This window comes from Typopeltis vanoorti, chromosome 26 (assembly GCF_054136105.1).
Source record: "Typopeltis vanoorti isolate ZY-2024b chromosome 26, IOZ_Tvanoo_1.0, whole genome shotgun sequence".
NCBI classification, from domain to species: domain Eukaryota; kingdom Metazoa; phylum Arthropoda; class Arachnida; order Uropygi; family Thelyphonidae; genus Typopeltis; species Typopeltis vanoorti.
In genome coordinates, this window is record NC_143574.1 from 7,573,548 (window position 1) to 7,599,897 (window position 26,350).

A 26,350-nucleotide genomic window follows, 5' to 3' on the forward strand; every position below is an offset into this window, starting at 1 on the left:
TATAATTTCTTGGTATGTTTAATTTAATGAAAGTGCTGTTAGTTCAATAGAAAAAAGTCCAATAAGCATATGAAAATATAAATCGACTTTTAAAGTGGTTTCATAATAATTTCAATCACCTCAGCAGATGAAAACTGGTAAAAAGGCGTTGTTAACTAAACAAATTTACTATTGTGACTTGTGTTCTGTGTTATAGCAGTACCTTAGCAATGAAGAAGAAAATGCTGTCTTGCTATAACAGGAAAGAGAAAACAGTAAAATATTTCAGCCTTCACGTAAACGTGAAATGAAGTGGACTAGTCATATTAACTACTTGAAAAAATATTAAGAATTTTAGCGAAATTATTCCAAATTAAAGACACTCCCACGCAGCTTCAAAAATCGTGATATAAATAAACACAAATTCGCTAACACTTCTTATTCTTCAAGGGGCCGTTTTTAGCCATATCTAAGTTTTGGAGACTCTGGAGAGGAGCTCAATCTCCATCGGTAGCTAATCAGAGATAGCTTGCCCAAGACTATTACCAATTTTATACCGCATCTCTGAAGAAAGACAGACAAGTGTCCCCTAACACTTATGCAATATATTTTTGTCTGAAATAATGTGAGTCTTCCGATCGATTTTCTTGAGTTTAGGGGACGAAAAACCCGTCTTTCCGATAGACAAATCCCGCATTCCAGTACCAGAGATCAACTAACTAGGAATCGGTCGATGGAAAGATTGGAAAACGTTCCTCCAGTCAATGACTAGAATCGAACGCCTTTCGTCGGGTGGCCTATTGCTATAGATGCAAATACCATTTTCACATAATATTTTATTTATTCATTTTGGTCAAATTCCTCTATCAATATGGCAATTATCTTATGTTCTGAAGGTCCATTTCATTATCAACCTACGTTTTTCGTCTTCCAGAAGCACTCTATAGGGTTCATATTTGGTTAATATGAGAGTCTCTCATGTAAGTCAAAGCAAGCCAGTACTAATAGCTCTACTAAATAGAACTTTAAGAAATTACCTGGTAATTATACATCGCTACTACAAAGAAGGATATAAAGCAACATGAGAACCAACTTTCGTCGTTTAACGCGCGTATTTCCAATTGCCACAATAACACCTATGGTCAAGCAGCAAAAAAAGTTACTATATACTGTATACATAATTTGTTAAATGCATTTTCAGTGAGTCAGTGGACGATTCTGGTTTGACTTACAGAATGAAAACATCTCTACCTTCAGCTAGTCTCATAAGACGTAGCAGCCAATCTCTTAAGAATGACTGCCAACTTACTTTCAGCCGAAAAAAACGACGAGGAGCTAGGACCACCAGCTGGTAATCTCTAATGGCTTCTCCTCTCTCTCGTCAGTCTGAGAAAGGTTTTTTCATATCCTAGACGAGATTATAACGCAGGTTTTTTCTCAGCTAGAGGGCATCGTCGTTACCGATTCAGCAATGGCGGTACATCAATGATATTAATTTTTCTTGAACTGTTGTAATGTATTGCGTAAGTTTACGATTTACGATTTAATGCTTCTATGGAGAGAACATTATGATGTCGTAATATACTGACTGGCAGAAGGAACAGTCTGCATAAAATAAAATAAACAATAATAGATGTACCAGTATATCTTGGTGGACATGACGTTTGCATCCATAGCTGAAGGCCACCCAAGGAAAAACTTATACCAATATAAGTTCGATTTCAAGTCCCTGACTAGAGGATTTCTTTCTAAGCTCTTTCTTCGACTGGGTGCCGAGTTAATCGATCCCGATCAAGGACAAGAACAGTTTATTTTCTGGGAACCTAAGATTTTTTAATCCACATTAAAATACCACTTCAGAACTTACACTGGTGCAGACTGTTAAGATTTATCAATAATTAAATTCGAGAGATGACGAGATGTCGGTAGTTGTCTGTCATTCTCTCTCTCTCTCTCTCTCTCTCTCCTGATTGTTTGTTTTTGGATTCATAGAATCAAAACAGGCTGGCTGGCCTGTTTTGTTTCTGCTAAAAGCTTTCATTTATTTCTAGCCTCGACTCTCTCTCAGCAAAGCTCGGAAAATGACGATTAGCTACCACTCTTTCCTTAAAAAAATAACTAGACTAAAGAAGCCATGCCTGCTCCCTTTGTGAAATGAGAAGCATGTAACCAAGATGGTTTCGGGCTTGTGGAATGTTCCTGAGGCTAGATTGAGGATTTGTGAGTTACAAAAATTGGCAGGTAGAAGGAAGAGAGGCAACATGATATAAACAGTCAAGCTGCTAAAAGGGTTTTATAGGATGGAGGTAAGGGAACTTTTTTTCAGTATATACGATAGGTAGTGATAGAACAATATGTCATCATTGGAAGTTGGGTAAAGTTTTAGTTACCAAGGATGTGAGATCTAGATTATATATATATATATATACATATACATATATAATTACAAGGGAGGTGAATGAGTGGAAGGAGAAAGACAGGCACTTTGTCAATAATGATTACTCCGATAATGAAATATTGGTTGAATTATGCGAGGTATGATAGATATATTGTGAAAGAAGTTTGTAGGTCTCCTGCGATGAGAGTTTGGAATCCACAGAGATACCGGTTAACAACAACAAGAATAATACGTTAATAATAATGAGTTTGCCAGCCTGGCTGACCAAGTGTAAGTGTATCCGCTCTCCAGCCAAAAGCTGCGGGTTCGAATCCCGCCGTGGGCATGGATGTTTGTGATTGTGTGTGGAATTACCAGTGGTGGTGGTCGGCGGTAGATGGCGTTAGTGTAGTTGTGGTCAGTTGGTGGAGACAGAGTTGTAGAGCACATGCCCTCCCTCGATGAGTGAGGGAGGGCATGTGCTCTACAAAAAATCGGAACAGAAAAAAACTCCCTATAAAAAAATCGGAACAGTGTGTTTGTTATTTGATTTCGTATAGTAGTTCATTAACGCTTGCCGGCCTAGTTGGCCGTGCGGTTTACGTACCCGCTCTCTAACCAGCATGTCACAGGTTCGAATCAAACAGTGGGCTGGAATGTTTGTGATTACCTTCAAGGGAGACGACTTTTATCGCCCGCGGTTAGATCACCTCCACACTTATTGGAGGCCTGAAGTGGCTTCAAAAACTTCCATGTTTGGTCTCTAGGGGCAGGGTTTTTCGTCCTATGTAAAAATAAAAAAATTACAAAAACTATGTAAAAAATTGATAAAAATGGCAGAAAAAAATCCTTACACAACCATGGCACAAAATGTACTATAGGTTTACAATATAATAACCTTTCGTGGATGTGAATCACACAGAAAAAAAAAAGATTTAAAAGGTATTAGCTTATTATTATTATATGTTTTAAAATATTGTTTGATCTATTCGACCATATTGTTTAATCTGAGTCTCGGGTCTGGTATAGTCCCGAAGGGGTGGAAAGAGGGGAAAATAGTTCCACTGCATAAAGTAGGATCCAAGACTACTGTTGCAAATTACCGACCGATCACCATATCAGGAGTTGTTGTCAAGGTCTTGGAGATAGTAGTCAAGGGAAAATACAGGAATGGATTGATGAAAATGAGATACTGTATGGGGGACAGCATGGTTTTGTAAAGGGTAGATCATGCCTCAGTAATGTGGTCAGGTTTATAACACAGTGACGGCTGAACTGAATAAGGATAATGGGTTCACAGAAAAGTTGGGTAGGGCAATAGTGAATGCAGAAAATGTCAAAATTTTTCAGGATGATTTGGATAGGTTGGAGGGCTGGGCTCCATGGATTAAATTGACATTCATGGAGAATGGATGTCAATTTAATGTGGCAAAATATAAGGTTATGCATTTTGGGGTGAAAAGATTAGCAGCAGTATATCACATTGGTGGAACCATACTCCAGGAGATTGATGAGGCCAGTTACTTGGGAATGTTGGTGAATAGGGAGTTGAAGTTTAGGGACATATTGCAAAAGTGGCTAAATCAGCTCATCAAATCACTTGGATGCTGAAGAATACTTTGACGAGCAGAGACAAGCAAGTTATTATTCCTCTGTATCGAGGCTTGATAAGACCGCATCTCGATTACTGTGCCCAGATTTGGTCACCTAGGTTTCTTCCTGATGGGGAGAAGGTTGAGCGGATCCAGAGGCGAGTGACAAAGATGATATCAGGTCTATGGAATGAACCTTATGAGAACAGGTTGAAGATTTCTGGGTTGCAAAAATTGGTTGATAGGCGGAAAAGGGGAGATATGATTGAGACATTCAAATTGCTGAAGTGTTTTTATAGGATTAATTATTATTATTATTATTATTATTATTTTAACGGTGTCTCAATGGAGTCAAAAGAATCATCGCGGGAGACCCGACGTTGACACACTAACTGTTATTTACACAATACCTGTGATACCTCTCCTTAAATTCATTCACAGTTGACGCATTCACAACCACCTTTGGCAAAGGATTCCACCCATTCACAACCATCCAAGTAAAAAATCTAGTCCTAACACTCTTGTTAACCACACTCTTACACAATCTCCAGGGATGGCCTCTCATTCTCTCACATCCTGCACTGGTCTTAAAAATATCATCAGTATCAATCCTGCAAAATCCCTTTAACAATTTAAATACCTCTATCATATATCCTCTCCTACGTCTATCAGCTAGTTTTTGGAGCCCACAGATCATCACTCTATTCTGATAGGGAACATCCCACAGACCTGCAACAATCTTTGTAACCTGCCTCTAATCCTCTCCACCACTTCCGCATCACCAAGAAATCCTGGCGACCAGATCTGTGCACAATAGTCCCAATGCGGCCTTATTAATGCCTTATAGAGTGGAACAATAACTTCCCTATCCCTGCTTGTTAGTGTGTTCCTCAACAATCATGTAATTTGATGTGATGTTTTGGCAATCTTTGCAATAATTCAGAGGGTATTTTTGAGAACAGGACTGGTGGTGGGAGGACTAGGGGACATCCATGGAAGCTGGGCAAGAGTGTGGTTAGTAAGGGTGTTAGAGCTAGGTTTTTTACTTTTAGAGTGGTGAACGAGTAGAATAAGCTGCCAGAGTCTGTTATGGGTGCTATGACAGTGAATGAGTTCAAGGCAAAGTATGATAGATACTGTGTGAATGTCGAATAGTTGTGATGGACATGATGTTTAGGGCCTCCCTCGATGAGTCTAAGGACTCCTTGGAGTCGCCCGTAATAATAATAATAATAATAATAATAATAATAATAATAATAATAATAATAATAATGGAAAAACAAGCTGTGAGGAATTTTTTTTTTTCGTTTAAAAACTCAAGATTATTTCTTCATATGTTAGGTATTTTGCGGTTTGCAAAAATGCCTTTTTTTTTTTTTTTTTGCTAATATATTTTGAGAATGTTTTTCATCACTTAATCTAAAACTTGGAAAAAAATCCAGAGGAAACTTAATTGTTCCAAAATCTTTAGTGAAAAAAGTAAACAAACAAAACGCAAATATTAGTACGTGCTGAACGATCGCTGTTTAGAACTTTCTTCCGTTCCGTCTTATGTTCGAGTTGTTCCAAGAAATTGATACTTACATTTTGAACTTCAAACTAGGATGCTGTTGATGAATATTATAATACCAGTAAGACTGTGATATGGTTTGGTACGAAACTCGAAACTTCTGTGAACCTTGTGGTTATCCGGGATGCGTCACAGCGTCCTTGAATTTGAGTTTACGGCGGAAAAGTTTGACTGGTTGCCTCATGGTCATTCTTTTTGGACTGAAGACGAACGACACGAGGTTTCCTTTGAGTGCTGTGCGGCTTTTAAGTAAAATGGTCAAACAAGAAAGTCGAGCATTAGTCAAAAATGTAACCCTTTCCCTTCCATATACAACTTACGAGGTGAGTAATTAGAGTGTAATATTCTTGCATTCAACAGTAAAATATTTTTGATATATAGAAATAAACAAGCCATCACGTGTCTTTTTTGTAGGTATAATTTTATCACGTGTCAAAGATCAGTGGTAGTGAGTATATCAAACCTGCTATTGAAAATACATTGCATGATCGTTGAGAAGTTTTTAAAGGATAGAAGGAAGTAAATTTTTAAAAGTATGAACCTCTGTGTGAAAATAGATAGTAGGAAATTTTTTTAGACAGTTTTAACTTATGGCAAGAAAAGATATTCTTGTTTTAATCCTTTAACCAACAAAGCAAAGTTTGGTGAAGTATCTTCACAACTAGTCTACTTGTATATAGAGGCTATTGACTTCACATCAGTTACTTAAGTATCTCATCACTACTTAATAGGTTTCAACCTTTCTTGAGATCTCATAGTGGGACCTAGGCCCAGGAAGATAATAGAGTTAAATCAATGCAGTAGACATATATTTTCTCTATACAAGTAGACCATTTAATACCATAAACCCCATTTTGACTTTTGCATTGATTTAACTTTAGTATCTTCCTGGGTCTGGCTCCCACTGCCAAGACCTCAATAAATGTTGAAACTGGTCTGGATAGTGATACTTTCTAATGTTTTTGCATTATGGGATACTGAAGCAATTGATGTGAAGTCAGTAGCTATTATTATTATGTTATACCTCCAGGGAGGGCACCTACTCTACATCTCTCTGTCTCCACCACTCAATCCACTAACTACAACGAACCGCAACTACAGCAATGTCGTCTACTGCCCACCAGCACCACTAGTATTTTCACAGACAATCACAAACATCCATGCTCATGGCAGAATTCTAATCTTCAGCCTTTTGGCTGAAGAGCAGATATGCCAACCAGACCAGCAAGGAAGATGCTTCACTTGGAAACTTTTTTTTTTTTTTTTTGCTTTGGTGAAGGATTAAAACTATAATATAATTCAAGTTTAATACATAGAAAATTTTTGTAATGATTAAAATTAAGTGGAGAAAAGCTATACAAGCGTTTCTCCACTTAAGCTTCATTTCATACAAGCTTCATTTCATTTTGTTTAAGTTCAGACTGTCTACACTTCCTGAATGAAAAGTGGCAGCAGGTTTTGTCGTTTTGGTGAAGACAACTATGCCCTATTCCCAACTTCAGGAATAAAAATTCTTAATAAAATAATAGGCCTGGTTAGTTTCTTTTCTTTTCTTTTTCTTTTTTTTTTTTTTTTTTTTTAACAAATCAAATAGGCAAACCTCCTTGTTGCCTGATTTTGATAACTAAAATTGCTACTGTGCTGCAACCTTTTAACTCTGAATAGTTTTTAATGTTGTGTATCTGTTGAATCCATAGCTGTATTTTGAGAACTGGCAAGAGCTGTTTCTTGCTTCTTAGAGCATGACAGCAAAAATAAATAAACTAATTTGGAATTTTTTTCTAATAAATCTTTTTAATTAGTTAATCTACCTTCACTAGTTAATCATTACCTTTTTCTGGCTTGGTATGAAGTAAAAAATAAAAATATAGCACATGTTGAAAATTTTGCATTTTTATTTTTGAGGGCCATCCTTGGAAATTGAGCAAGACTATAGGGGTGTGAGTAGTGGCCTATTTAGGTATAGGCTGTATAGGCTGAGGCGGAAATTTCCGGGCTCTCATTTTTGTAATTATATTTATATTACGAATTTATGATATAAATAGGTTATGCATGTAAATCAACATGTTCATTAAATATGGGGGGGGGGGCACTTTCTGCGGGCCTAGGGACGGGAAATACCTAAATATGCCACCGGGTGTGAGGAGAGTGGTGATTGAATGGAATATGTTGCCAGAATCTATTGTGAATGAGTTCAAAGCAAAGTATGATAGATATTGCATGAATGTTGGATAATGCTTAAGACCTCCCTCGATGCAGCTAAGGACTCCATGCAGGTGCCCATATGATAATGATGATAATAAATGGATGCTTATTTTGAATCATTTCCACACTTTTTTATAAATGACAATATTGAATGATTAAAATTACTAATTAAAATAGCCAAGTGTTTTTGTGAGAGATCAGTCGTCATTGAAATTAAGCAGTGGTGTAATATATGTATTATAGAAAATTGTATTATTTCATTGCATATTTTTTATAAAACTTTTTCTTTCTTTCTTTTCTTTTTTTTTTTTCATTTTATTCTTAGGAAGCAATTTATGCACTGAATGGCCTACAAAGTAATGCTGCTACTATTGAGAAATCGAAGAGGGAGAGGAGTGCAAATGCTCATAAGAATATAAAGTTCACTCAGAAACATTTGGAAAGATTGAAAATTAAGGTAGATCCAGTTCACTTAGATATTTTAAACCACAAATTAAAAAAAAAGAAAAGAAAAAAGTGACTTTTCCATTACAGCATTCTTATGTGTGTTCATTTCTGTTATAATCTAGAAAACAGAAATCTTGGTTTGAAGTTGTTCATAAATTTACTTTGATATTACCTGATGTCAACCATAGGTAGAAATAATTTCTATTTGTGATTGACATTAGGATGGATATTCAGTTATTCTAGAATTTACATTTAATACATCCTTGACTTGTAGAAATAAAGAGGTAATAGATTACTATAAGGCCTGCTGACATTTCTGGATTGGGCTCCTCTAGATTACTATGTTTAGATTTCGTTAACATGCTTTCAAGCTGATTAAGAGATTTGGGAAAGAGTCCAGGGAAGGGTGAATAAGATAGTATCAGGTCTCTATTGGTTTGAGGACAGATTGAGAGAATATCAGAGTCTGGTGGATAGGTGGTTGAGACATGTAAGTTTATATGACTATTACAGGCAAAATAGTCCTATAAACCTATGAAGAGTTCTCCTCCTACCTGAAACAAATCAAGGACTGCCAGGATCCTCTCTCCTTCTCAGGTGTCTGCATTAAACTTCTCTCAGTTTGGGATCCAGTATTTTGAATAGATAGGATGGACAACCTTCCTGTCTGTTCAAAAAGAAAAGAACATAAAAAGTATATTTGATATGCTCACATATCATATCACAAGACTAACCTTGGAAGAAAGCCAGGCTATTACACAGATCCTATTTCAAATCACAAAGACCATTTCTGGAAGCAGCTCAGGTTCTACAGGATCCAGTGAACTGCAGTAGAACTGATGATGTAACCACTTATCAACTTTTGGAACATTGTTCTATCAGTAATCACAGAAGATTGCCTCATAGAGTGCCTCTATCACCCTCATATATGAATCTGTCTTTGTTCCCAAGATAATTTCATTCCCATTCTTTGCTGTGTGTGTGCCTTTTAAAGTGCCTTCAATAATGGTAGTTTGAGCTGAACAAACAGGTATGTAAATATTGAATTTAGTTAGTAAATTATTTATTTTCATTCCAGTTCCGCATAGTTTTTAAACTTCAACATGAATTACTACAATAGCTATGGAAATATTGGTGAGAGGTTTGTACTAGATTAATGTATAAGAGATTTTCATAGTTGAGGAAGATGAGCAGAACAACAGGCCATCCCTAGAATAACATAAAGGAGGCTGTGAATAGGGGAATGCAAAGTTTGCTTGGAGATGATGGGTTTGTGAAATATTGTATGCTTTTGTGGTGACTGCAAAACAGTCCAATTTAAGAAAACACAATCCTTATTAAACCATAACATTGTTTGATGGCAAAGACTTCTCGTGCTAAGAGTTTTCACTCCAATGAGGATTGATGATTATAATAATTTTGTCAGTGTAATTATTTCCTGAGCCTCTGTAGCTCAGTCAGTATAGACAAAGCCCTTTGGTTGGAAAGACCTGGGTTCGATTCCCATCAATGACATGAGGAACTGATGCGAATTGAACATGACACACTTCTACTGACATAGGGCATCTCCAGGAATAAGGAGTAACTAACCTATTCCATAGGATTTTGGTTCCGAATACCTACACAGTAAAATGTGTAGGTCTACGCATGAGCGTAAATTAGGATAGGATAGGAATTATTTCCTAATTAAAAAAAATATTCAACCTTCTGTCTACCTGCTATCCTAGGTAAATGAATAGCCAGCTTCTCTCTAGTGATTCACTGTGTGTCATGTTGTATGGCACCCTGTCTCTGAGCTTTGCCATCAGTGCAGGAGTGCCTTGGGGGTCTGTTCTCTCACCTACCTCTTTCTCTTATACATAAATTACCTACTCTCAGTCACTTCAAATCCCATCCATAATTTTGCTGATGGTAGCACTCTTCATTCATCCCACTCCTTTAACAAACCATGTACAATAGTTCCCAGACATCACTTACGCCAAGACTGTCTGCAACCATTGCCTTAAACACTGATCTTCATACCATCCTTCAGTGGGTAAGGATAACCTAGTGACCTTCAATTCTGCCAAAGTGGAGTCCTGCCTTTTCGCTCACAAAAGGGATCTCAGCTCACCTTCCCTCATCTTCAGTAATACATACGTCACCAAACTGGATGAACTACCTCACCTTAGACTGACATTTACCTCCAACTTCTCTTGCCATAAGCATATCACATCAACATAACTGCAAACTCATTGAACCTGTTTCTCCTCATCTGCATTTATTCCATCTGCCCCTCTGGAACAGCCTTCCTTATGATGTGTTTTGTTTCCAATAATTTCAACCTACAGCTCTTTAAGAAGAATGTCAGTAGGTTTCTTCTTTCTCAAACCTTATCTGCGCTTCACACACAGTACTGACAAGCTATAGGTTCTTGTACCTCTTGTGTGGAATAAATATATGTATGTATATACACACACACAGGTATCCCTTGATTAACACGATTAATTAATCCCTCAATGTTACTGTGTATATCAAAATAGCTTTAATCAAATATAATAATCAATGATAAAAATTACAATTCATCCATGATCAATTAATGTATTAATAATTCGTTTTATATGGTACTCTTTTAGGAAAGATAAAAAACGAATGCAAAGTAAATGTTTAATAAATGCTTGTACCTACATTAGTTACTGCAATTTTTTTTATCAAAAAAAGTTATCACGAGTCATTTGAACAGTTTCAGTTTTTTTCTTATCAGCATAAATTCTATGATAACAAGCAAAATGACTCTCTAGACCTCAGAAGAAGCATTCTTCAATTAACATCTGTATCCATATCCCTTACTTGCTGCTTAAGCAATTCTAAACTGTGAAATGTTCCATCCAGTCCTTTGACTGTTATCTCCTTTGGAACCTCATCTTCATATTTCATTTATTCATTGTCTTCATATGCACGTTGTTGTTCAATTTCAAGAAGATCGTTGTCACTGAAATCATTTGAATTTGAATCCAATAATTCTTTAACATCTTCTGCATCAGCACCATCAAAACCAAGATCTTCGCCAATTGCAACGATTTCTTCAACCACGTTGTTCACAGGATTTTGAAAACCATCTAAGTCATTAGCACGTTCTTACAAAAGGTTGTCCAAACAGCTCTCATGCAGCTAGAAGACACTTGCTGTCACGAGTCATGAATGTTTTCAGTTGCATGTTTTATGTTAAAATTTTTCCAAAATTCTTCAATGGGAGAAAATGCAATTTCCCATTGTTGTTTCTACTGCCTTTGAGAATGTCTTTTTTAAAAACTAGTCTTTGAAAGGTGCAAAGACGCCCATATCCATAGGTTGTAGCAATGATGTCGTATTTAGTGAAAAAATGAAACTTTTACATTCTCACACAGATCATTAAGAGAATTTGGATGACCAGGTGCATTATCTAAAAGCAAAAGAGCTTTGAAAGCTAAGTTATTTCTCTTGCAATAAGCTTCAACTGCTGGACAAAAATAAGATTTAAACCAATCTTATTTTTTTCCAGCCTTCTGATTTGTCCACCAAATTACAGGCAAAGAGTTCTTGTTACATCCTTTTAAAGCCCTTGGATTCTGACTTCGACAGACAAGTAGCGACTTCAATTTAAAATCTCCATTAGCATTTCCCTCCTAGCTTAACAGTTAAGCGATCTTTTGATACTCTATAGCCAGGCTGTGCTGCTTCTTTTTTGATATAAAAGTTCCAGATGCATTTTTTCCAATAGAGGCCAGTTTCATCTACATTGAAAATTTGGTGGTAATCGTAATCATTTTCTTCGATAATTTTTTGCAGCTCAGCAGGAAATGTAGATGCATCATCTTCATCAGCACTTGTAGCTTCACCTGTTATTTTCACATTCTTTAGTCCAGCCCTAGATTAAAAATTTCAAGCCAACCTTTGCTAGCTGTGAGTTTTGAATTGTCTTCTTTATATTTAGTCTCTTTTTAAGTCTTGAAAAGAGGCTCAGAGCTTTGGCTGTGATATTATTGGCATTAATGGGAATTCTCCTTTGATTGCAGTCTTCCAGCCAAATAATCAACATCTTCCATTTCAACCATTATAGCATTTCAATTATGAGGCTTGCATGTGTTTGTGTGGTAAATTTAAAGGCATGTTAATTAAAACTCTTGCCGCATATATAAAGTGATTGTCACTATTAATTTTGCTGCGTTAATCAAATCCTGCATTAAGCAAGGGATATCTGTATATATATTTGTTTATTGCATTTCATTCTTATTAAGTCTCTGCTTTGAATCGTTCACAACTTTTTTTACACTTGTTTTGGGCTGTTGTATAAGCTGAATGAGAAGCTGGAGTTTTTCATTTAAGCCATTGAACACACGGTGCATTTTTATCATGGACTGCAGAGGTGCATAGTTTTGAGAAGGGCTTGGAATCAGGTTGGGAGTTTGCAGTGTAATGGGGAATGAAGGCTCTCATTCCAGTGAATATTATGTCAGTTATTAGTTCAGTGCAGATATTTGGGTCAGGAGAGCAAAAGCAGTAATCTGATCATGGAAAAGAGGCATAAAAATTCTGGAGGTCAACCCAGTTGGCACAATTGTTAGCGCTTTTGGGTACGAGGCTGAAATTAGCTCGGAGGAGGGCAAACTGAAGAGAAGGAGACTGTGGGCGAGCAGCCATCTACAGTGTATTTGGAGGGAGAGCTAGTTAAGAAAAGTTCCATAGTGTTGAAAGAATGACAAGGATTGTCTGATATTCTGGTTAGTAGGTTAACTATTTGTGTTAGGTCATAACGATAGTAAACGATTCAGCTTCCTTTCTGACTTGATCTGTGAAGCTGGAGTAGGGGAGCCATTTTGTGTTATGGATGTTGAAGTCCCCAAGAAAGAAAATCTCACAATTGGGGTAATTAGTTTGTGTGAAATTAATTTTTAGTGATGAAACTAAGGCAGCAAATGAATGCTGTAAAGTGAGGTAAGGAAAATCTTAAGCCAGAGCAGATAAAAAAAAAAGCAAAGATTCCAGGTTGGATAACCTTTGGCAAGGGATATCAGATTTTACAAAAGCACAAGTTCCTCCCTTTTTGTAGAATGCATCATGCAGGATGTAGATGGGGCAGTTTTGGGCTCGGGTTGTGGAGGATGGAAATTGGGATTCTATTAGGAAAAAGAGATTAGGTTTTGATGTCTGTAAGTGATGGATATGGAAGTGTTTTTTATTGGAAGAAATTTAGGAGAGGTTGGGGCATATTTTTATTATTTGTTCCCAATTTCTTTTTGTTTTTTCCATATTTAAAAATTTATATTGGAGATATTTTTTTCTATCCGCAATTAAAATGCTAGCATTTGTATAATTGGCATGTGTAGAGTTGTTGATTTAGGAAACATAGAGTAGGAAGATGCAACTGGAGTAAAGGACTTGTGTATATAACTCTCACAGGGAGTGTTCAAGTGTGACCTTGTATTGTAGTAAGTTTTGAAGGTAGCAATCACACCCTGGTATAGTGGTTGTATTAAGGATGTTCTAAAACAGAATTAGCTGTGTGTGTGTGTGTGTGTGTGTGTGTGTACAAGGTTTGTACACACACACACACACACTATACCAGGGTGCGATTGCTACCTTCAAAACTTACTACATAAGGAAAATTCCAATACATTTTGGATAAACTAGATAAAGATAATTTACTGCCAGTTATTGATGTATGGAAGAAATTTTCTATTTTGGATTGCATCAAACTTGCTTAGTTGGCATTATCAGAATTGAAATCACCAACTTTAAATGCATGCTGGAAAGCTACTTGGCCAGAATGTGTGAAAAAGAAAAACCTTGTACATTTGTATACAACTGAATATCCCAATATCATCAGATTAGCACATGCAGTTGGCTGAGAAGGATTTGATGATTTTTCATCTGCAGATATTGAAGAATTGATGGTTGACAAGGCTGTCAGTGATGACAAAATAATAGAAGCTCTCCTTGAGAATCTTGATGAAAAAGAAAAAAGTGATGAAGAGATTCCAATCACTGCATGATTAATTAAAGAAGGGCTTCACATGGTTGGTAAATTGCAAAGTCATTTTCTTGCACATGATACAAATACTGAACGAGCTGAACAGTTTAAATGTGAACTGAAGTCATGTATGGTGCTATATGAAGAATTATACAAAGATCTAGTCAAAACAGGATTTTGAGGATTAATTACAGAGTTTGTGGTAAAAAAAAAAATCAACCTTCAGAATTATTGGAAATTAGTGCTAATTTAGTTCCTTTTACTGAAGAAAACATTTTGCCATTGTAGTATGAACAGGACGGCCAATTCCAGTCTCACACAAAAGAATGTGGCTACTGTCAGAAAGTGACTGAGAATAAAATTTAACTAATAACCATATGCGTAGGTGTATTTGAGCCTTTTCGAATATTTTTTTTTTTTTATAAAATGGTGTGACACACCATTCTTTAAGAAAGATACATATGTATATAGTTTAAATAAGCATTTTAAATTAAAAAAATTCTATTAAGATTAATTAGTTATATTCAATGATTTTCATATATTTTGTTTGAAAATAACCTATTGTTTCATATTGGGTTTTCACATCTGGAACCATTCTTTTATTTTTCCATATGCACTGTATTCTTTTTTACACGTTTTTTTTCTGGAACCAATCTACTGTGTAAATGGAGAATTGGGTGTACACATACACACGCTACTGGCAAATATTCCAGGTGTATCGTGCTCATCCACTGAATAACAATATCGCCAATATTATATTTTTGTATTTATTCGTATTGAAGACTCCCCTAACTGTTTCCAGACTTCACGTGATTCCTAAAAGTAAAACACAATATGCTAATGATTCATGAAGAGGACACTTTTTGACACACAAACATTGCATCACATTTGCATTAATAGTCTGGGTGTGTGTGTTCAAAATATATACACCTTTGAAAAGATGTACAGATGGCACAGCAGGTCAGATTCTTAGTGTTCTAGTAGTTTTAAACTGCTCAGAAGGCGAGGCCAGGTGAGCTCTGAAACAATAGCATCTATAGGCTGTGTTTGGTTATTGTGTCAAGCAATCCAGTTGAATTTTGTCATGAGTTGTTTTTCTTTCTCGAGTTTCATCTGTTTTGCGTGCGTGAAGTGTGAACTGACGTGGTAGGCAAGTTTTTATATATAATATAGACAAGTTTTTAATATATAATTTTTGATAAATTTATAACTTTTTTGCCCATATTTATAATGGGAAACAATATTGTAATCAAAGGAGATAAGCCTTGTCCTCCTCTTCCGAACTTTACACCTTTGAGTAATTCAAATATAACATTCTCCTTCATTATTGTTTTCCAACATACAATCTTAAAACTTTCATACATTGATAAAAATACAATCATATGGTCAACTGACATGAATTTTGTAATGCAGGTTGCATAAGCCACGACAGCACACCCAACTGAAATGGGCATGCGACACCACTGATACACATATCAATCATTACCCTGCTTGGCTGAGTGGATAGAATATCTCCTTTCAAACCTACAGGAGATATAGATTTAAATCCTTTTTATGGCATGGATATTTATGAATGTCATTAGGTTTTATTTACTTGCCAAGTGTTAGTTAGTAGTGTACACACACACTAATTTCTCTTTAATTTTCGCATTAGTTTTCTTTCCCTTTTTTTTTTTTTCTAGATTAGTACGATAAGATATTTACTCCATTGTTAATTTTGTTAGCACTTAGCCAAGCAGGGTAATGATTAATTATTTAGTTGGTTAATATATATTTTTATTTTATTTATTATTTTTTTTTCCCATCTAGTCCAGTGATATTAACGGATTGAATGTTATACATGTTTCTGGGACTAAAGGTAAAGGTTCAACTTGTGCATTTGCAGAGTGTATACTTCGTCAGTATGGGATTAAAACAGGGTTTTATAGGTAATGTAAAAATATTTATCTCTCATTTCAAAATAAGACATTGATCTAATAATATGGAATTAATATTTGTGATTGATATGTTTTAAGACAAAGATGATACAGAATTCTGTGTTAAAAAAAAAAAAAATCAGCTAACGCCTATTTGTTCCCGTATTGGGAGTAGGCAGGGCTGTTTACCCTAATAAAGCTCAGAAAATTAACAAAAAGTTGAATGTTATAATATGCATCTAGACTAATATGAGAAGTGATGACAGATCAACAGTATTTAAGTGGTGAAAGCATTTTAAAGTTGGGGATAAAATACTATTAGCAAACTAAGCAGGAAATTAATAATAACAAACTATAAAAACATAAGAGCATAACAGTTCTATCGAACTTTTACAGAAAGAATTACAACATATTTAATCTACCTTATCAAATAGTTTTAATGATTCCTTCATCAAAAAAAAAAAAAAAAAAGTAGCAGCATTTAACAGTTGTAGAATCTCTGCTTCTTCTAATGCAGAAGAAATAACTTGCATTCTTATTCCTTATGTGCAAGTCACTTCTGAACACACAGCAAAAATTTTAAAACCACTTAACATTAAAAATATAAACTTATTTAATACTGACCAATTTACAAACATCTTACATTATTGCCTACCAGTTTCGCCAGCAAACTATCTAGCTTTTTCAAGGCGTTTAGTTTAATAATTAAAAATACAAACTTATTTAATACTGACCATTTTACAAATATCTTACATTATAGCCTACCAGTTTTGCCAGCAAACTGGTAGGCTTGAAAAAGCTAGACAGTTTGCTGGCGAAACTGGTAGGCTATAATATAAGATGTTTGTAAAATGGTCAGTATTAAATACATTTGTATTTTTAATTATTAAATGACCAAATATGTTTAGTTTAAACCACTTAATATTTTTGGTGCCTTTTTGCCCTATCACAGAAATCTTCACCTTTTTTTGCTTCTCCTAAGGATAAGCTTCCGTCTCTAATGTTTCCAGGCATCAACCAGATTCTTTGCTCTTGCAGCTCATCATATTTTGGACAAATTGGAAGATCTTCTTTTATTCTCCTAGAAGAATATAAGTTTTATATTAAATATCATGGGAGCCTGAACAATCTGAATTTGTTGACATGCTGTCTGAACTAATCACAGAGTTCATTGGAACATGACAAAAAATATTATTTAATTCTTCCAATATTTTGTTTGTCACCGAGAAAAATATTAGAATTAAATAATATTATTTTAATCCTTTCGAAGTGCTATTTCACTTTATTAAACTAATTAGTTTCTCCCAGCACTTAAGCCTTAACACACTAACTGGGGATCTTTAGTTTGCTGATGTTAATTCCTTTTAAAAAGATTTGAATAGACTTTTGGCTTGGACAGATGAGTGGGGTTGTAGTTTTAATATTAATAAGTGCAAGGTGTTGCATTTTGGAGTGCAGAAATATGAAGCTGTATAATATAGATGATGCCATACTACAGGAAGATGAGATTTGAGATCTGGGAGTGATGATTTACAGTAGACTGAAGTTTAGATGTCACATTGCAACTGTTGCAAAAACTGCACATATTGCTGCTATGGTAAGAAGTACACTAGCATTTAGGGATAAGAAGGTGGTTGTGCCAGTGTATAAAGCACTGGGCAGACCACACTTGGACTATTCTGAGATTTGGTTACCTGGTTTTCAATATGATATGGAAACATTAGAGTCCAGAGATGAGTGAGTAAGACAATATCAGGACTCTGGAATGCTGGCTACAGAGAGGTTGAAGGAATGTGGATTGCAGAGTTTAATAGATAGGTGGAAGAGATGATATGATAGAGATGGTTAAGTTAGTGAGGAGATTTATTGTATTAATCCAGAGGTGGATTATAAAAAAGAGGAAGGTGAGAGGGGAAGAACTGGCGATCGTTGGTATTTATGTATCATAAAGAGGGGTGTGAGGAGTACATTTTTTAATGGAGAATTGTTGGTGAATGGAACACATTATTGGATTGTTGTTAATGCTGGGATTATTAAGGATTTTAAGATATGATAAATATGTTCGGTTGAATAAACCTCCCATGATAGGTTTGTCAGACTTATCCGTAGAGGGTATGATATTTTTTGGGAAAAACTTGGAAAAAAGAGCAAAGTTAATAACAAAGGCACACACACCTACTGGATTTCATTTCAGGAAACATGGATAAGTTATTACTAACGTGTTCCACCATTAAGATGTGTACATGTGCATTTTCATATGGAGAGAACATACAAGAAATAAAAAGTCTTATTGATATCATTATTGTCATCATCAACTCTTTGTCTTAATTAGCTGTATATAGGACAGTGTTCAAACCAATTTTAACGTATGGATCTGAGAGCTGGATTAGAAATAAAACTTGATCAAAGACTGGAGATCTCTGATATGAGAGGTCTGAAAAAAAGATTAGTGGAGTGAACAGATGGCATCAAAGGCAGTATCACATTAAAAATGTGGATATTAGAAAAGAACTTGCCATTGTTAGCATTCTGGAATGTGTTACTAGCGCTAATCTCAGATTGTATGGTCACTTAAACAGAATGGGAGAAGAAGATTAACAAACAATTATTCTTTGCCACGTTGACAGGAAAAAGATCTAGTGGAAGACCAAGATATAGATAGATTTATTTAGTAAAAAGTGCCTTAAAACACAGAAATATAAGATGTGGTAATGTTTAAGTCTTTACAGATAACAAATTAATTTGAAGAAAAATTTGATTGGAAGTTGGTAATGGTATAACTTTTTCATGTAGTATTATCGTGATTATCCTGTGCACCCCTTGAGGATACATATCAGGAATTTGACAATGATGATGGAACCAAGCATGAAACCAATGTCCTGCTTATTGAAGGCCTGAAGTGGTTTCAATTTATTTTTGACATAGTTCAATGTTTGGTCTCTAGAGAAGGATTTCCAAAGGACTCAAAAATAAATTTAAAAAATAAAATAATAATAATTAAGTAATAAAAATGTGATAAAAAAATTCCTTAACCCATTCACAGTACTAATTTATTGTAGGTTTACAACTTTTCATAGGTGGGAGAGATTAAAAAAAAAGCAAATTCATGAGATGTCAACAAGGATCTGTGTTTAAGTTTTTTACATCTGGAATAGGCATATGATAGTTGCACTGTTTTGACAGTCTTGAAGTTGAACTCTTCCCTCTTCAAGACTGTCATTAAACATCTAGGTCAGTGTTTCTCAACCTTTTTTTTGGATCCTGCCCCACCTCAACGCCTCGAATATTTTGATGTCCCCCCTCGCCGACAATGATGAGTGTTTTGAGTATATCAGTGACTGCGGTGACGAATGCAACACCATTTTCTAATTGCCCCTCCCATGGGGCATACACCCGACATTAAGAAACATCGAGATCTAGCACATTCTTTAAAAAATACGGTAATATGTTAGGTTAGGTTAGTGTATATAAGTTATTTACTGTAACTTATATCATCATCATCAACCTGATGTGTACTCCCCAAGGAGTGTTCAGGTTACCATGATACCACTAATGATTAAGTTTATAGTATTATTAATCTCCTATCAACAATTTTTTCTCGAAAACAGTCTACTTGTGAGAACTTCAATATTGTCATATCTAACATTTCGTGCTTCTGAGGCACTTCTGACTGAATCAATCCACCTAAACCTTGGTCTTCCTCTGGATCTCTTTCCTGCCATCTTGGCATCAAGCACCTCTTTTGCTAATCTTTCCTCACACATTCTAAGTGGCCATACCACCTTAGATTAGCTCTGATGACACATTCTTGAATGCTAATAATGTCAAGTTCCTTTCTAATATCTTCATTTTAAATATGACTCTGGAATTGATGCCATCAGTTCAGTCCTCTAATTTTTCTCAGAACCCTCATACTGTGATCTCTAGTCTTTGATCAAGTGCTTTATTTCTAACCCAACTCTCAGATCCATAACTTAAAACTCTCTTGTATACTGTTAGTTTGGTGTTTTTGGCTAATTTCTCTCTTATTCCATATAAGTTTATTCAGCTGGTTACCCACCATACCAGCTTTGCTTATTCTGTTGTTTATTTTCAGATTTAAGCTGCCATCTTCACTAAAAACTGTGCCTAAATAGATGAAATATTTTACTTGTTCTGTAGGATCTACATTCATAATGCAGCTGAAGTTTTTTCTTCCTCTGCCTATTTTCAGCTGATTTTCATGCCAAATTTGTTACATCTGTTATTCAATTTAGTGTGAATCCTGGAGACTTGCACTAGATGTGTTTAGGAATACATCATCTGCATAAAGCAAAGAGCTAAGTTTGGCATCTCCATTTCTAATATCTGGCTTGATGCCACTTTATTTCATAATCTGCATCCTTGTCTTACCCCAGATTGTGCATCAAACTGTCTTCCTGTATTTCCTTCAATTCTAACTGTTGACTGACAACTTACCATATTTGCCAGCGTATAAGACGTACCCCCTTTTTTGTACACATTTTTTTAGGAAAAAAACTTTATCACTTAATATTATAATGAATTTAAGGTATTTCAAATATAAAGTAATAAGTAGGTCTACTTTCAACAAATACCTAATCTAACTAGGAAAGAGTATCCACCTTTTAATCTTCTTCATCAAAACCCAGAAATTTATTGTAGGTTATGTTTACTGTGAGTTGCTTTTTTTTTTAGTCCCTCTTCCTGATTCTGTCAAGTTCTTATCATTTTCTCAGTTGGGATAGTCCGAAATGTCTCTCTGCAGCCCTGTTTCTTTAGCATACACAATCACACATAGCTTGTATGCAATATTGTAGCAATGCCAACGTTTTTCAGCCATAATTTGCCAAGAAATTTAGAGAAAATTTAATGGTAGAAATTACCGTTCACAACAACCCCGACAACAATTGGAAAGTTTAAATGAATAGGAACACAGCTATGATTGTCGATGACAGTGCATGTGCATCCACTGAATTCTATGTAACTGGAATGCTCTCACATTCTGCAAGGAAGCAAGAAAGAAATCGTATAACTTGGATCAGAGAAAATTTCCAGAAATGAAAGTAATAAAAAACTGAGTATCGGCATATAAGACGTACCCTGTTTTTCAGACCTATTTTCAAAGAAGACCTATTTTCTGCAGCCCTGTTTCCATGTTCTTTAGCATACACAATCACACATAGCTTGTATGTAATATTGTAGCAATGCCAACGTTTTTCAGCCATAATTTGCCAAGAAATTTAGAGAAAATTTAATGGTAGAAATTACCGTTCACAACAACCCCGACAACAATTGGAAAGTTTAAATGAATAGGAACACAGCTGTGATTGTCGATGACAGTGCATGCGCATCCACTGAATTCTATGTAACTGGAATGCTCTCACATTCCGCAAGGAAGCAAGAAAGAAATCGTATAACTTGGATCAGAGAAAATTTCCAGAAATGAAAGTAATAAAAAACTGAGTATCGGCATATAAGACGTACCCTGTTTTTCAGACCTATTTTCAAAGAAAAAAAGTGCTATATGCTGGCAAATATGGTAAATATAGACTATGTATTGCTCTGTATAATGTTCCATTCTCTCCATATAATTGGTCTTTTGAAAAGTTTGTCTCTGGGCACTTTGTTGTATGTCTTTTCCAGATCTACAAAACTTAAGTACAGATCCTTGTCATATTCTCCCGATTTTTCAATTATTTCTCTTAAAGTGAAAATCTGATTTTGGCAATGTCTGTTTGGCCTGAACCCAGCTTGTTCTTCTCCAAGTTTCTCTTCCACAAACTTTCTCAACCTTTTTTCAAGTATGCTTGCATAAATCTTACCTGGAACACTTAGTAGACAGATTCCTCTGTAATTCTCATGTTCAGTTTTATTTCCCTTTTTATAGACAAATTCTATGAGAGCTCTACTCCAATCATTGGGAATTCAACCTTCTAACCAGGCCCTCTGAATTATGTAATGTAGCCACTGCAAAACTTATACTTCCATACTTGAGCATTTCTGGTCGAATATCATCTACTTCAGCTGCCTTTCCACATTTCAAGTTTTTGATGGCTTTTTCTACCACATGTATTGATATGTACTCCTCTTTGCATTCCTTTTGAAAATTTTCTAGTTTGGTTCTGTCGCTGCTTGGTTCATTTAAGTCTACCAAAGAAATTACTCCAGACATCTAGAATATCCTTATCTTCAGTTTTCATGTCACTGTTATCATCTTTGATTCCTTTTACAGTATTCTTTCCTCCATTTCTAAGCTTCCAGAACATTTTGTCACCTTCCTGATATTTATTTTCTATATTCTTACCGAAGTCTTCCCATGACTTATGTTTAGTTACTTTTACACACACAGCTTAGCTCTTACATTTTTCTCTGCATTCTTTTAGGTATCTGCCAACTTATTTGCTAGGAGCTTTTGATATGCTTTCTTCTTTTCCCAGACTGCTTCTTTAATTACTTGTGTCCACCATGGTGTTCTTATTTTTTTATCCTTGCAAATAGATATATTTGCAAGATATAACTATACTTGCAGATAATATTTGCACGATATATCCAAACATATAACTTATGTTTTGAATCAAGAGTTAACTGTTGTAGTATATCTTAAATAAACTGTATATTATTCTTGCATATTATGTTCTTTGTTATACTTTTGCAAAGATTGAAACAGTTTTTTTTTTTTTTTTGTCTTAATGCACAGTTCACCACATTTGATAGCAGCAAGAGAAAGAATACGCATTAATGGACAGCCACTTTCTAGAGAAGCATTTGCAACTTACTTTTGGGAAGTTTATAGCAGCTTAGAATCTTTACTGGTATTCCTTTAATTTTATTTTTATTTTTTCATGTAATTTTTTTTAATGATGTTTTTTAATACTAAACATGTTCAATGCGACCATGTTTTGTTTAGAAGTATTTTATTAGGCGAAAAAACACTTGTACATTATAATTTAAGTTTACTCTTCAGATCATTTGCATTGTACAGGCTTGCTCTCATTCTCATAAAAAATGAGACCATAGTGACGTTTTTGTTACTGTGTGTTATCTGGTAAGTAAGAAAAAGAGTTATCTTTGGCAAATTACTAAATTTCTGAAGCTTTGAATCTATACCACTGGGTGGGGGGGGGGGATTGTTCTGAACACAGTTTTGTCAAAATAACTTTGTTAAATTTCTACTTCTAGTTTTAGTTAGAACTGCTTTATGACTTAAGTTTTAGATATCAATATTAAATGTAACTTAATTGCAGAAAGTCTTCCTAACTTGTTTCACTCAGTGGCCTGACACACATTTATAAGAAGTAACTTTCTGCTAATATGTTACATTAATAACATGAAGACCTATAAGTGAGGTCTGAATACCATTGAGGATACAAAATTTAATATTTGAGTCAGTATGAAGTGAGGTAGCTGAGCTTATACAGGCAATAAAAATATTGTAATATTTTTCTTTCCAGAAACTCAGCTTTTCATTCCCCACAAAACAGATAACATATACATTCCTCCACAATCAGTTCGAGAACACATACATACATACATATACAGACAGCAGAAAAAAGCTTGATTATCCTATCCTAACAAAATTTTTATAAGACGAAGTTTTTAGTTTTTGCTGTAACAGGCCATCCAGCCTAATGCATTAATCAAAGGTAATTTGGAATAGGATTCAAAAAAAAAAAGAGGAGAGGAGACCTCCACATAGCCTTTAAAGGAATGCGGCGAACTGAACACGGCCTCTGACCTAATGTCCGGTCCTCATCTTCTCGTGGTGCACCCTGTTAGGTATCTACCTAGATACTGAATGAACGAGGATGGGCTGGCAATTTGGGATTTAGCTGACCAAATTGTATTCTTATTGGCTTAAACCACAAATAAAATGATGGTACAATATGACAGAATTTCATGCCATCTGGGACATCACCCGGTTAAACGAGACTCCCCATTGTTTTTGCCACGGCGAACAGCAAAAAGTCAGCTAGTGGAAAAAATCCTGAAACGCACCCAAACTGAACATCACCAGAGTTCAAAATCGGTACTATCAACATAAGAAGTCATGGCAAAGAAATGGAGCTGGCTGAGGAATTGGATAAGTACCAAATCAACAGAAGAGAGGTGACTGAAGCGAAAAAAGGCAAACACTGGTGAGATCTTTCTAAGCAATAAATACAAAATGTTATATTTAGGCAATAACAATCAAGGAAAAGAAGGAGTAGCTATAGTATTCAGCACAAAATACAAGATTAATCTTCTTGAATGGCAGGCAATATCAAGTAGAGTAATGACTAAATTGAATAACTGTTGTAATAAATTTGATAAGAAAATCAGCAATAACAAGACAAAGGCAATGAAAATAGGCAGAAAAATTAAAATTATCAACTGCATCGTGACTGGAGAACCTATAGAACAAGTAAAATGTTTCATCTGCTTATGCACAATTTCTAGTGAAGATGGCAAATTAAATGTGGAAATAGACAACAGAATCAACAAACCCGGTATGGTAGGAAGTCAATTGAATAAATTTATATATAATAAGAGAAATTAGTCAAAAACTAAATTAGCTATATATAAGATAGTGTTCAAACCAATTTTAATTTATGGATTAAGAGCCTGGATTAGAAATAAAACACTTGACCAAAGACTAGAGACCACAGATATGAGAGTCCTGAGAAAGATTAGGGGCATGAACAAATGACATCAGTGACAATATCATATCAAAAACAAGAATATTAGGAATGAACTTGTCATTGTTAGCATCCAGGAATGTGTTAGTAGAGCTAATCTCAGGTGGTGTGGTCACCTAAGCAGCATGGCAAACAGTGTTCTATGCCAGGTTGCAGGAAAAAGATCCAGAGGAAGACCAAGTTATAGTTGGATTGATATACAGTAAAAATTACCTTAGAAGACAGAAATATAAGATCTGATAATCTTGACAGAATAATAGATTGATTTGGATGAAAATTTTTGATAGAAAGTAATGATGTAAGTTGTTGATGTAGTACTATCATAATATCCTGTACACCCCTTGAGGGTACATGTCAGGAATTTGATGATGATTAAAAAAAAAAAAAAAAAAAGTGATAATGATTCTCTTAGGCACCTCTTGTACATGATATGCATATTTTAAAAACAATTAAAACAATTTAATTTGAATTCGGTAATTTATGGATGGATGAAAGTTAATCAAAGATCCATGTGTTTGAAGAAAGATTTAAATTCACTGGAGTTATGGTCCAGTTATTGCAAAATCTTGTTGGCTTTTGTTTTTCTGCCTTTCAAGCCTTGTCTCTGTAGATAACATCTCTACTCTCTGACTTATAGACCTTGGATTCTAATTCCATTGTGATAGGTATTTGTGAACATCTTTAGTTAGTTGGACAGATTTGTGATTTATCTAGACTTAGCAGTTTTCAGAGGTTCACCCAAGACATTAAAGTAACATCTTGAATGAAAGAGAAAATTAATGTCTTGGATGCTGATTAGGTGATATTTGTAATATAACTATTATTATTATTTTTAATACCTCCAAGGAAGTTCAAGAACTCATAGAGGGCATTCTTCACTTCTAACCATTTGATCCTCCTTCACAGTATGCCACTATCTACTCATGATGCCATTTACTGTCCAATCATATTTTTTGTGTAAGTTGCATGTGTTCTGGCTGATTTACCTGTATGCCAGATGAAAATCCCCAGTTTCCATATGAAATGATTGACTAATAAAAGTCCAAGTAAAGATTCCTCTTGTCATAACAAGAATCAAATTCAATTGTTTTCTGGAGAGAGTGTAATGTCTCATTGTTCTTCCAGATGTGCTGTGGAAGCATTATACCAAGAAAGATCAGAGGTTGAAGTTACCCCCAAACAAATCCTTTTGAATTAACAGAATAGGATCGAATTTTTGCTAACCTTAAAATTAATAAGATCATCACAACCCACTTGAAGAAAGGTTTCAGGATCACAATTTAGTAATTTTGTGTAGTGCAAAGTTTGTCATATGAGAAAGATTAGTGACTGTTATAAAGAAAACTGTGAATTAGATTTGCAGGTAACTAGCTATTGATATATAGAATGAAAGAGAAGGTGAAAGAACACCAAGCCTGTGAAACTCATACATTAGTTGTAAAGTTGAAGGATAATTATCCAACTTCTGTCACTTTTAACACATAATCAATGAGAAAGCTATCAACAGACTTGCAGTTAAAAGACAGACCATATGATGGGTTCTTTTAACAGATATTTATGCCAAACAACAACATTCAGGTGGATATCTAAGAATAGAGTG

General features: G+C 35.1%; 1 protein-coding gene across 1 annotated transcript in view; it reads left to right on the forward strand.

Annotated features, from left to right (window-relative positions):
• Nucleotides 1-5,512: 5,512 nt before the first annotated feature.
• LOC150092299 (folylpolyglutamate synthase, mitochondrial-like) overlaps nt 5,513-26,350 on the forward strand; it is a 110,232-nt gene continuing 89,394 nt past the window's right edge. Inside the window, exons 1-4 of the mRNA XM_090414970.1 lie at nt 5,513-5,841; nt 8,049-8,180; nt 15,969-16,087; nt 22,773-22,887. Coding sequence (XP_090271096.1) covers nt 5,593-5,841; nt 8,049-8,180; nt 15,969-16,087; nt 22,773-22,887 — 615 coding nt within the window. The 5' untranslated portion in view covers nt 5,513-5,592. The remainder of the gene's footprint in view (nt 5,842-8,048; nt 8,181-15,968; nt 16,088-22,772; nt 22,888-26,350) is intronic.